At 37.9% G+C, this 13,739-nt stretch overlaps 1 protein-coding gene across 2 annotated transcripts in view; it reads right to left on the reverse strand.

Moving 5' to 3' along the window:
- Positions 1-580: 580 nt before the first annotated feature.
- Positions 581-13,739, reverse strand: part of LOC114660203 (gamma-aminobutyric acid receptor subunit beta-2) — a 326,416-nt gene continuing 313,257 nt past the window's right edge. Inside the window, exons 9-10 of one of the 2 annotated variants that reach the window (XM_028812739.2) lie at positions 10,544-10,684; positions 581-1,006 (exon numbers count right to left, since the gene is read on the reverse strand). In XM_028812739.2, coding sequence (XP_028668572.1) covers positions 659-1,006; positions 10,544-10,684 — 489 coding nt within the window. In that variant the 3' untranslated portion in view covers positions 581-658. The remainder of the gene's footprint in view (positions 1,007-10,543; positions 10,685-13,739) is intronic. The other variant, XM_028812740.2, reaches the window with a different exon arrangement.

Genomic DNA, 13,739 nt, shown 5'->3' on the forward strand with positions numbered 1-13,739 from the left:
TAATAATCAGAAGTGGTGCCTTTAATAATAAATATATACTAATTCATGCAACATAATCTGACTTCAATATGGATGGCATGCAGTTAATGAGAACCAAAAGTCAAGGCATGAAAAGAATAATGGGCAAATAAAAATGACTACCATGAGTTTACATTCGGTGAAAAAAAAGTTTCTCATTTAAAGGCAAACAAGAATTACCATATATATATATATATATATATATATATATATATATATATATATATATATATATATATATATATTCAAAATGTACTGACTCCAATATTTTTAGTATTATTATATTTTAAAATAAATATAAAATACTGACGAAATTTTGTGTTATTTTAATTTGAAGTATGTAATGTTACAGCAATTCATTAAAACTATTAATAAAAATAAAAGCATTAACTCAAAAGGGACATGTATATTTGTGCTAAAAAGAAACTTGACTCATGGATTTCTTGCCTTTTGCACAAACTCAGAGATCACTTAACAATTCTTGTTCCTCTAAATCAAATATTTCAGCCAGCAATTAAGGTGTTCAATACTTGTATGTACTTTAGTCCTGATTTTGTTTAAATTGAAATTTATAATTCAAAGTCTTTCATTGTTGCAAAATTAACCAACAAGTGGAATACTTTCATAGCGCTCCATCTTCTTAATTCACGTAGTACAGCCAATAAACGACATTGAAGAAGGAGAAGACAACGGGAAATATCATCCGTGACCATCGGTCAATAGAGTTTACATCAGTCAAGTCGGGGATGGTAATTTTCAGCTGTGAGGCGCGCCTCCGTAGCCTGCTTTTCTTCTGGGCTACATGCCTCTCAAGAGCATTGCGTCCAAAACTGTGCCTGGCCAAACCAGCTTTGCGGTACTGAAGAGTAGAGCTGTCATAAGCAAGCATTGTGCTCCTTGGGTCACCTAGGCCCAATGTGAGCTCAGAGGCGGCCATCTCATTCTTTATCTCAAGTGTGCTCAACAAAATGTTTTCATGAGGGTCCATCTAAAAGGAAAATAAATGTAATGTTATTAAAAAATAATGAAAAAAAACAGCCAGGCAGATTTCTTTAATATTTTGCCTTGATCATTAATCACATCCATTTTAGAGACATTTACCTACAGTTGTTTTGTATAAAACATTACTATAACAATTAATCTTTGGAAAAGTTAGCAAAAAGCACACTATTTAGGGTGAACTGTTATGCGATTCCAATCAATTCTGATAAATTCATGTCTGACAAATTAATAGCTTTTTTTTTCTGGAGTCAGCTGGGAAATGTCCAGATATTCTTAAAACACAAAGAAAAAAGTTATTAAAGGTTTTAATGGGTAAATTAAAATCCTAAACTTGATTAACTTAAAAAAACTGCATTCTGCAATTTCATTTTGTCAACCTCTTAAAAGATCCCCACACACTTTCATCTTTAGGCCAGCATCTAGAAATGCAAAGATCTGATTGTGTAGCAGCTACAAGGACTATAGCATATGACTCAATGAAGGTTTGAATTTGAAGAAAATGGAAGGCTGAAAATTCAGCATTTATAGGGAAACGCACTCATATTTACCCATTAGGCAACAGCTCATATTTACATGTATCTGGGGTACGGAAGATCTGTTTAATGTGTGTCACTGTCTTAGCGATTGGAAGTGTCTGAATTGAATTGACAGCAGAAAATAAACCTGCTTCTTGCTTCTCCAAACTTTAAATCAAAATATAAGAAAGCAAGAAAAAAAACGTCCGGCAGGAGTATCATGAAACGTGTGATTCCAGAAATATGCCTTGCAAAAGAACTTTGTTCAGAATAAAATGAGCATAGACCCCCAGTGCCATGGGTTGGGGAAAAACAGGAGTGCCTTTCAGAAAACTTTCATGTTTTATTGAAATTTCATAAAACATTTTTATAATTAAATCAATTAAGATTTTGTAGACTTTTTGCCTATCTTTAGTGTCAAGTTTATGCTTTTCTAAAGTTTTTATTGTACAGTGACTTTGAGTACAGCTTTTGTGTGTGTATAAATGTGATCCCTGGCTGATTACATCTAAAACTGCTTTTAGTGTAAAATGCTGTGTCTGTACCAAAAGACTGTTTTGCAAGCAGGCCATTGTTAACTGACAAAGCTGCATGTAGGATTGCGTGCCTGTGGCGCATTTTCCATTCCTCAAGGGAATTCAGCCACTACTTTACTTCACTAATGGAGTAATCTTTGTCTTTTGTTTTAGGAAAGACATTATAAAAATGAATGGTTTTGAAAAGAAAAAATGATTTGCTTAAATATAAGTGATATATTATTTATGGGGACAAAAAGAAATTAGATTCTGCACTTTAGCAAACCATTATGAAATGTGCATATAAAAAGCATATGTCTTGGGCGAAACAGGAGAAACATCTGATTGAATGGGCACAAGAAACTCTAAAATTAAAAAGTAATCTTGATAAGCCCTAATTAGGGCAACTATGGTTTTATTGTTGTCATTTAAAATCTATAACTGCTGATTTAAGTGGGCCTAAGAAATGAATGGATGAATGTGTAAATTAATTACTTGGAGGAACAAATAATCTGATTCAGGGAGGCACCTTAATAAATGGGTTAATTAAAGTGATACAATTTCCACTGAATCTGTAAGTTGGAATCAAAAAGAAAAAAAGGAAGCAAGAAAAGCAATCCGCAATAAACGGGCTGAGCTCAGGACATCTGAAAGGAAATGGAGGAAGCCAAATGCTCAGGTAGATCTGGCTAAGTACCTATCCCTTCTTGCATCATTTACTTCTGCCACCATCAATGCTAAGGTAAGGTTCTATCAGAATTATCAGCTTATTCTTAGCCGCCTTCCACCTCCTCCCCCAACCTCCTAGTCTGCTGATGATTTTGCCACCTTTTTTCAGGATAGGGTGGTTGCCATCAGCAGTCAGTTTTCATCCTCTCTGCTACCCATTATGCCTCCTTCCAAGCATCACCCAACATTCTCTCCACTGATGTTTCCGACCTCCTCTCCAATCACTTGTCCACTGGACCCTATCTTCAAACATGCTCTGATAAACCCACTCCTCAAAAAGCCAACACTCAATCCATCCCAAGTTAACAATTGCAGGCCTGTCTCTCTTCCTTCCTTATACAAATGGATTACTTGATACCAACCAGTCCGGCTTCAAGAGGAAGCACTCAACTTAGACAGCTCTACTGACTGTGGTCGACCAGCTACGATGTGCTACAGCTGCCAACATGTTATCGTTCCTGATCCTTCTAGATCCCTCCTCTGCCTTCGACAGTCAACCACAACATCCTTCTTGCCATCCTCACTGACATTGGCATCACTTTGACTGCAGTTTGAGTCCAACATCTTGGTCAAATCCTACAGCATGTCCTGGTGAGGGGAGTTGTCAAAAGCGTATCAGACATGCACAGGGGTGCCCCAGGGATTGGTGGGTCATCTGCTTTTCTTTCTGTACACCACCTCACTGGGCTTCATCTTCCATCCCCTTGGGTTCTTATATAAGTGATATTTTGATGATATGCAGTTGTATCTATCATTCCCTCTTGAGGACAACATGGTATCAGCTAGAGTCTCTACATGTCTTACTACATCTCCACCTGGATGAAGGACCACCATCTACAACTCAATCTGGCAAAATCTGATTTTCTTCTGACCCTTCCTAGTCAGTCTGTTTAACTCCCCATCCCTATACAGTTTGGCTCATTGTCGCTAACACCTGCCAAGTCAGTACGCAACCTTGGGGTGGTGAATGATAAGCAGCTATCTTTTTCTGACCAAATTTCTACTGTTTCTCATTCATGCAGGTTCACGCTGTACCACATCCGGAAGATCAGACCTTATATGAACACGCAGCACAGCTTCTGGTCCAGGCTTTGGTCTTGTCGCATCTGGACTACTGCAACTCACTTCTGGCAGGAGTACCTGCATGTGCTATCAAGATGCTGCTGATGGTTCAGAATGCACTGGCCTGCCTTGTATTTAACCAGCCAACACGGGCACATGTCACTCATCTCTTCAGGTTGCTACATTGGCTCCCGGTTATCAGCACACATTAAGTTCTAATTCCTAATGCTTGCCTACAGAGTAGTCAGTGGGTCAGCACCTGTGTATATGGAGACACTGGTGAGTGCTATGCTCCTTCTTCAGGTCTGCCTGGGAACAGCGTCTGGTGATTCCACCTCTGTGTGGTATCAAGTCTCAATCCAGACTCTTTTTCTGTGTAGTTCCTAGATGGTGGAATGAGCTGTCAACCTCCATTCAAACAGTTGACTCCCTCGATGTATTTAAGAAGCAATTGAGGACCCATCTGTTTTGTGAATATCGGTCTAATTGATTGAAAAAAAAAAAAGCTCGGTGATCTTTCATATTGTTGGTTGATTTGCTGTTACATTATGTTTAATTGTTTTATCGATTGTTAGTCTATGATTATAAAGTTATTAGTTATTACATCTTTTCACTTTTGGAAATCAACTTTTGTTACCTGTCCTACATCTGCCAAGAAAATAAAAGTAAATGTAAATGTAAGTGAAAACTGGCTTAAAAGAAAATGAGGCAGATCTCATCCATTCGTAGAATTGCAGAATACTTGATTTTAAGGTGAATAATGCAGATGTCATTAATACCAGGTAACTCACACTCTTTGGCACAGCGGAAAATAGCAGTATATATTAACTTAAAAAAAGTGAAAAACATAAAAAAATATAGATAATGCTAATGCTTTGTGCCAACTTTTCTCTCATGTATGTTTGCCTTCACTTTGCAGAGTCAGCTTTGCACTCCAAAATCTGAAAGCTGTTCTTCTGGACTCTTTCAAGTGTAAAGGCCATCTGAGTTTGTGAAAGGTCACAAATAGGCACTGAGCAGGTAACTCACTTACAAAACAGCACACAAAATGGATGTGATTTTTAAGGAAATCTGATGAATTGTTTGATTTGTAGAACACATCAGTTAAACAGACTACAAGGCTTAATGGCGGATAGATGTTAAGACACACTTACCTTAAACCCCAGTGTTGGATTGTTAAGGCAGCACTCAGTAAATACTCATAAAATTAAGGTGTAAAATTGCTATGGATATAAAGTATATAAGTCAACCCTCATTTATCTGACTTTAGGCATTCATCACAATTTATGTTCCAAATTGATGGCCATGATGCAATGGTATGAACAATGTCAAATTAAAAAATTCAGACGAAAATGCATAAGGCATCACAATAGACTGTCCATTCCTAAATAGAAGTGGACATCTTTGTTGAAAAATTTTTTTTTTCTCTGCTTAGACTACGAAGATGCTAGATGCATGAACTAAAGGCTAATCACTCTTAAAAATAATGCTTCTTTAATGGAATTAGTTCTTTACTGGTTTGTGTGGCTCCTTGTAGTTCCTTTTATTCACAGAGCACCATTTCATTCTGAGACAGGTTCTTTGCATATGATGTTGGTTATTTGTGCTTTGAAGAACTTTTGTAGAAAAAAAATCTCAAATCTTTAATATATACTACTCTGCAAGACACTAACAGATTAGAAAACCTAGACTTACCCTGGGTTACTGAATGTATCCAGTATGAGACCTTTTCAAATCATGAACCATTGGTATTTTACAAGTCTGTTACCATCCATTCATGGCTGTTCACTATATAGAGCCTGTTAAGGATCTGAATAAATAAAGGTTCCTTCTGGAACCTTCAAGTGTTTGGCTCTTTTGGTTCATCTATGGCATCGCTCTGAAGAACCTCTATGGCACCTTTATTTTTAAGAGTGATACTTGATGGAAACAGCAAGACATTCGAACTAGCTAGAAAAAAATGGAGCAAGAGTGCATTTTTTATTTATTAAATTGGAATGTGATGAACAATTATAATTTTTTGCTAGATGTTTAACTAGTTTGAGAAGATTTACTGTATTGCTACTTTCAACAGAAGTATATTTTTAATCACTTTCCTCTGTCATTTTCCAGGTGACTATAAATTATGTAAACCTGTGCTGAAAAAATCCAAACTGCAATTGCAATGAGTTTTCACCTTTCTTTTAAGTACTTGAATGTTTGGTTTGTTTTATCTTGAGTTGTCAATCCTTTCAACTGCTGATTCAAGTAATTCTTGCATAAGGAATAAACCCTCTGTAAGGCACACTTCCATTACACAGGACACTCAGGCATACATCCTCACTCGCTAACAAAGGGACATTTTCAGAGTGTCCTATTATGACATTTTACACATCTCTAGGATGTGGGAGAAAACTGCAGTATGCTGGGCAAACTTTCATATGTAATGATCTTGTAGGTATCACAAGGCCAGTGCCCTGACAAAGTTTGAACCTTGCATCTTGGAGCTATAAGGCAGTGACAGCAGTGCTGCCATATCTGTACTGTGTTGATTCTACTTCTACTGTATGTGCTGTACAATAAGTCACAATGGAACATCTCTTTGTGCAAAATTTTATACTAAAATAAATTTACTGTTTATAACATAGAACCGACACTGGCATTTGTGCACTTAGTTGTTAATACAATCCAGGCTACAAGCTGTCATGTTGCAAAGAGCTGCAGTGAACCGCAAGGCACCTTGAAATTACATTGTATCATAGACATTTTTATTTTATCATTAATTATGTATTGGCACAGTTTATGGACAAAACATGTAACCTCAAAGTGCTCTGCTTAAATTTTTAAACTGTAATTGTGATGTTACAACAAAACGAATGAATGAATAAGTATGTAAGGCAAAAGCCTCAGAAATGACCACAAGGGTGCAGCTAATAAAATAAAATGTTTATATGTAATGTTAATTCACCTGACTAAAAAAAAAATGAATAAGCCTTTAACTACTGGTTTCTGGCAGCATGATAGAAACCAACTAAGAGTGGGATACTGGTGCAACATAGGACACGCTCACATACCCACAATTACTCCTTTTGGATCCATTTATAGCTGCCAGTCAACATAACAACCTAATCAGATAAGTTGGAGGAAAAACTCACACAGATATGCGGAAAACACGCAAAAATCCTCACATAAATATCACATGCACTTCAGGATAAGTAATCTACATGAAGCTAAACATGTTTGGGCCCAGCCAGTATTTGGATAGGAGATCATCTAGGACAGGGGATCATCTGGGCCACAATGGTTGCAGGTTTTCATTCTAACCATTTTCATAATCAGTGAGCAGTTTTCACTGCTAATGAACTCCTTTTACACTTTCATAGCCCTGTTTTAAGGATTCAGTCCTCTGAATTGATTTGTTTATTCATTAAATGGCAGCCAAACAGAAATGAGATGTGAAACGAGCCAACAGTTAAATCGGAACGTCAAACTCCAGACAATTTCACTCCAACCAGTTTCTTAATGAGAAGCCAGTTCTTGCTGTTAATTAAAGCCGTTATTGAATAGCATGACTTGTCGCTGCTCTCATTCTGTGACAGCAGACTATTGATTTTCTGTTTTTTCTAAGACCACCGTCAAGATGTTTTGGTGACCTGAGCAGACCAACATGGCCGAGACGTTCACCTTTCTTTATTTTCAGGTTAGCTGGTCATGTGTCGGCTTGTTTTGTGTCTCATTATTGTTTGGCTGCTCATTAAGGAAAAAGAAACAACTAAGGGGTCTGAGTCATGTCAATTAAAACTAAGGCAAAACAAGTTAATCAGCAGCAAAAACAACTCACTAATTAAAAAGATAGTTTGAATGAAAATCTTCAGCCACTGTTGCCCACCAGGACCAGAATTGGACACCCCTGATCTTGGAAAAGCTTGGGTTGCTGCTGGAAGTGGTGTTGGAGAGGTCATCAGAGGGGACTTATCCTGTGGTCAGTGTGTGGATCTTAATGCCCACGTGCAGCAACGGGATCACTGTAGTGTAAAAGTGGTGCCACCTTTCAAATGAGAAGTAAAAACAAGGTCTTGACTCTCTGTGGTCATATAAGAACCCTGGGCATCTTTCGAAAAAAGTAAGATTTGTCCTGGTGTAATGGCCTGGTCATTATGGACCCTAATCATCTTCTGTCTCTAACTGGCAATCTTTTTCTGTTACCCCTTCACCATCTAATAGTTAATATGTAGCGAGTGAACTGGCTCAAAAATGGCTTCCATTTCATCATCTTGGTGGATGCTACACATTGATGGTGCTTGAATTGGCCTACCATTGTCTATGTAAAGTACTTTAACTACAGGTTAAAGGCTAGGTTACAACCTTTTGGTTTTGTATAGGTTACAAAAGTGATATATAAATGTAATTTATTATTGTTATTATAAATCGATTGTCCGTGAATTAACTCAATCCTTTGAGTTGTAAGGTAGCAAGGTTAAGCACCAATGAACAACTCAAGAGAATGAATAAATTGTGATATGTTGTGGTTCATCCTTGATTGTAATAAATCTTCACTTCTTTAAAGATCAGCAGACTACAGGCCATTCATTTAGGACACGTCAGAAGAATATGTTTTATGTCAGTCAGCTGCTTAGTGATGCACCTTAGAGGATACTGTGTGTCATGCATGTGCGCCAGTAGATCATCTACCAGGCTCTTCTGAGGTATCTACTTTCATCCTGGGTGGAGAGACGGCACTAGTTGTAACCTTGCCCTCTTTTGTTCCCTCCACAGTGCCGAGAAGACGCCCACTATGGGCAATTGACTCTGACCTCTCCAGTCCTGCTGGCACATATCCTGACAGTTCCTGCAAGGAGGTGTCACTCATTAAGAGAACGCACTGCAGGCCACAGCTCCTTCCCACTGTGATTTTAAGAGGCTTTATCAGCCAAAGAAGGTTAATTTGTTTGATGTCATTGAGCACACATTTTGTTTCCTCATTTTTTTCAATTAAATAAGGACAACCAGGTTGGCGCCCCAACATTTCACCAAAGTAAAGGAGTTACATGGATGCTTGAGAGCATGGCATCCCACATTCAGCTGTAGTGTTTTCATTTGAAACAATTTGCTAATGAATAAAGAAAGTAGCCTTAAGTGAACATCTACACCTATAGCTTTATATTAATTCTCAATACATAAAGCATTGAAAAATGCGTAAAGTCAGAAATTCCCCAAAGGGAAATGATGTAAATATCAAATACTGGGACTGTATTCTGTATAGAACACTACATTTGAACAGAACGTCAATTATTGAGCCCTCTTAATCCAGTTTAAGGTTGTGTAGGCTGAAGTTTGCCCTGGAATCATTAAGTGGACTGCAGGAGCCAACTCTGCAAGAGCTGCCAGTCCATCACAGAGCGCTTGAATTATATACATGAATTTGCAAAGTCTGCTTTATCCTGCTCACTACCAAAAAGAGAATGAATATATTCTTGAATAAATTATATCATTACAACATTTTTGACAGAAGCAAAGTGTACACTGTGTATGCATTTTTTAATTCACAGCCCATGTAATCAGGCTAGGATTACATTAAGGCGAGAACAAGCGTCTGATTACAAAACTGGCTTGAATAAAATCTGGCAGCCACATTGACCTCCCTCAGGAATGGGTACGGGCATCCTGGTCTTAGTGCGGATTAAGAGAACGGCCAAGTACCGCTGTTGTTTATGTGTACACATATGGTAAAATTTAGATATCCAACAGGGAGGCAAAAGCACAAACCTTCATATTTACAACTGCTGCACATCCAGGTTCAATGGCATGCAAATTGTCAAGGAGGTTTGTTTTCATGTTGCAGTAGTGAGGGCTCGCTGCCTTAGGGACCTTGGTTCAGAATTTAGTCTGGTCACACACTGGATATTATTTTATCAGTTTCCTCCAAATGTCATAAGGACATGGGTGTTAGTTTTACTGGTGACAATGTCTTAATGTGTGCGTATAAGCTGAGATCTTCCCACATTTGTGTGTGATGTTTATGCAATAGCACACCATGAAGCAATGAAAATGTGGTTTTAATAAGTGAATGAGAGGATGAATTTATCAATTTGGTACTGGTTTTCCAAAAATGATTAAAAATATTTTAAAAATGTGTTCAAGCAGCTATTCTTGTGTATTCTTAATACTGATGAATAATTAGTTAGGCAGACCAAATGAAAAATATAAACTAAACAGTCGCAGCTCTTGCGCAAAATGTCATATTTTTGTAAGGTGCTTTCTGCCAGTCTCCTTGCTTCACAGTCACATTTATTTCTCTGTCATCTTTCAATGACAGGAGTGGTCAGATAAATGAGTATTGAGTACAAACCGCTACTTTTTTAACTGTGGTTTTTACACTTCAGACGGAGGTACGTGGCTCTGAGTTGGTCTGTTCAGCTTTTCAGAAGAACCACAAAACACCAAAATTAAAGTCCACGTGTCTGGCAACTGTAAAACAAGCAAACAAAACAAACACAACACAAAAGAACAATAACAATAGCAGCCTGTTTATACAGTCACGTGTGATTATTGTGTAAACAACACTGACAAAATGAAGACTGGAGAGTGTGAGGGGAAGGTGGGGTAGACAAAGTGAAGATGACAATGGTCCCTTTGTGATATATGTCAAACTATCGCTCTGTTTCTAATGAGGATTTATAAATATCAAATGTATAAGGGATTCCTTTTATTTTGGTCCAGTACCTTATTCTTTTGATCGCCTAGTCCTATTGCTGCATCCTCCACAAAGATTGGTTCCCACATCGAGTCATGAGCGTCAATATCCCTCTGTTTCATTCTGGCATACAGAGCATCGTCTCTCTGAACTACATTTCCCACCAACCACTGCAAGCATACAAAGTTATCAGGTCAAGGGGCACTTGTGATAGTTGCTGGGAGATGTAATGGGAATAGGGGGCTAAATGTAGCCTCTAGTGGTAACATCGTAGAATAGTCTGCACTACAGAGTATATACTGTAGAGGGTTTGGGCTAAGGGCCAAAAAACTGGTAAAACACAGCAACACACATTTCTAACCTTGTCTAATAAATAATGTAATATATGGAAGAACATACAGATTGTCTTAATATTAATGTGGAACCTCCTAGACATATTCGCTCTTGACTGCATTACCTGTAAGCACACTCTAATGACAGATGTTAAAACATATATAAAAACATAAAGAACTTTGAATCTGCACACAATACTCACCAACTACACATTGAATCAGACAAGTTTCTGCTTTTCTGCTAAATTCTATCATGCAATCTGTAGTCAGGCTTCCTCAGTGTAAAACCATGATACCTTATTTTCCCCCTTTAAAGCTTTTCCACACAATGTATTAGTTGTATAAAACATTTTCAGTCCTGATCCTGGGGTTGACTGGGGTTTATTCATAATAACCAGTTACTTATAGACCAATTTCTAGAAGCACCCATTTGTTGGTTTTAAATCACTTGAAGTTTTACTGAAATAGAAAGAGAAGAAATAATTTGAGTCATGTATGTCTGTCCAATTGCTATGATACCACTCCTCCGAAATCTACTACAATCCTCTTATGTATGAGTATAACTTAGGTATTTACAAGATAATTACTATGGAACTCAAGAAATTTTGCATTGACTATACACAGGCCTTCAAATTTGTGAAGAAATTTAGTGAGTCAAGGGGACAGGGCATGCTATAGTGGCTGCAGGTTTTCTTTCCAAACAATTTAAAACTGAGAATTGAAAGCACCACTTTGTTATTCAGAGTTTTAGTTTAATGTAATATTTATTCTGATCAGCACAAATCTATCTAATCGAACTAACTGTGTCACGCTTGGGTCACAGATTTGCACAGAAACACAGGAGGTTATAGAGACAGGAACTTTATTCAAACACTGCAAACAAACATGTCTCTTTTTCAAAAGTTTAAACGTGCTCCTTGACAAGACGGAGATGACAGTTCCGTCTCACAATTAAAAGAATGCAAACATGTCTTCCTCTTCAAAGGAGTGCGCGACAGGAGCTGGGAAGGTCAGAGAGAGAGAAAAGCAAACAATCAAAAATCGACAGGTGCTGTTCGGACTTTTAAGTATGCAAAGTACCGTGTGGATCGCGTGATAGATCGGCCGCAAGTAAGCCCAGCAAGCAAGGGAGCAATGTGAAGGTAGTCTTTCAGCGTTTTTTAATCTGTAGGGGTGCGATCAGCCCCCCAGCTCACATCTCTTTAAACTTTAATTTCTTACGTTTAAGCAAAGCCACTCTTTCTTCAAAGGTACCAATGTGAGAAAAAAGTTAAAAGAGCAGACATCAGTGAGAGTATTTCTACCCAGTGTTCAGATATCCCAAAGATGTGCAGGCTCAGTTAATCAACGACTCATGTAGTGTAAGTAAGTGTAGGGTCACACACACGCGATTAGGGAACAGCCAGAATGCCTGATGGTGCACGAAAGAAAACAAGATGGGGGAATGAGACAAAGTATTAATGCCTTTCTCTTTTCCTCACCAGAAAACAAGAGGAATAAATACCAGCATCAGTTCCAAAAACGTCGTCCGAAGAAAGCTCCACTTCCACATACAATTGCGGAGAGAGATGACTACACTTCCAGTCCTCTTCCATTTTTCTCATTCATGGTCTCCACCTAATGATGTCACCTCCGTCCCTTACTTCCCACGTCATTTCAATTTCCTTTGATTGTTTACGTCTGCCTACTGACCTATAAAAGACTCATTGGAACTGTTTTTTTTGTTGTCAACTGTTTTATTTTTAACTTTTTGACCGTGGCAATAGTCGAGAAAGTCAGATCGACTCAACCACATTATATGGGGTCGGTTCCCCAACCTTTAATCTGTTTCTCTTGTTTCATTTCTTCACAGAAGGTACAGCATACACATACTTAAGTGTGCCCTGGCATAGTTGCCACATTATTCTCCATGTTAAAATTCTTAGTACACTGCAAGACATACTTTTGTTTTAAAGTCAACTAGATTACGGTAATGCAATCCTAACAGGACTGCCTAAAAAAGACATCAATAGGTTGCAATTAGTGCAGAATGCAGCAGCCAGCACATCTCACCAGTTTTAGTGTAGTTACATTGATTACAGGTGTCATTTAGAATTGACTTTAAAATGCTATGAATGGTATATACAGCCTTAAATAATTTTACCTCCTTCCTATATTTTGGAGTACCTGTCCCCGTACACTCCAAGTCATAAACTTAGATCTAATTATGGTGGTCTGCTTATTATTCCAAGAGCCAAGCTAAAAAGAAGAGGTGAGGCGGCCTTTTACTGTTATGCACCAAAACTCTACCAATAGAGATACAACAGTCTAATACTGTGGAACAAAACTGCTAAATCCTCATTTAGCTACATTTTAGTTGTACTCTTAATAGAATATATAGGCATAGAATTATCATATTCTTCAGGGATTTGCAATTTTTATTAAGCTCTGCTTTTCTCTGCTTTATTTCCCGACTCTTCTGTGGTGACATTTTATGCTACCACCACCTGACCAAGGCTCAGTCCACCTGCATGTGATACGGGTGCTGTAGCTATCCATGAGACTGATTTCATCAAATCATCTGGGACGAAACCTGGAAACAGTGGGGAAAGATTTAAGTCAATTTATGTAAGGTAGAAAGCCCAGTGAGGGCTGGGCAGTCGTATGGCCTTAAAACTCCTGCAGATTTTTGTTTTCTTTCTCAAACTTAAGTGAAGTTTTTTTTTTTTTTTTGCTTTGCGTTCTCCCCCACCATAACCTATCGTTTATGGGGAGGAGTGAAAACTTTAGATTCGTCAAAAATTTCGATATCTGGTTTTCAATGGATCTCAAAGTTTTAGGGAACCCTGATACTGAAAACATAAATATCTTGATGATAGGTGTGTGTCTGTCTGTGTGTTTGTGTCTATGTGTC

This window comes from Erpetoichthys calabaricus, chromosome 11 (genome assembly GCF_900747795.2).
Source record: "Erpetoichthys calabaricus chromosome 11, fErpCal1.3, whole genome shotgun sequence".
Lineage (NCBI taxonomy): Eukaryota > Metazoa > Chordata > Cladistia > Polypteriformes > Polypteridae > Erpetoichthys > Erpetoichthys calabaricus.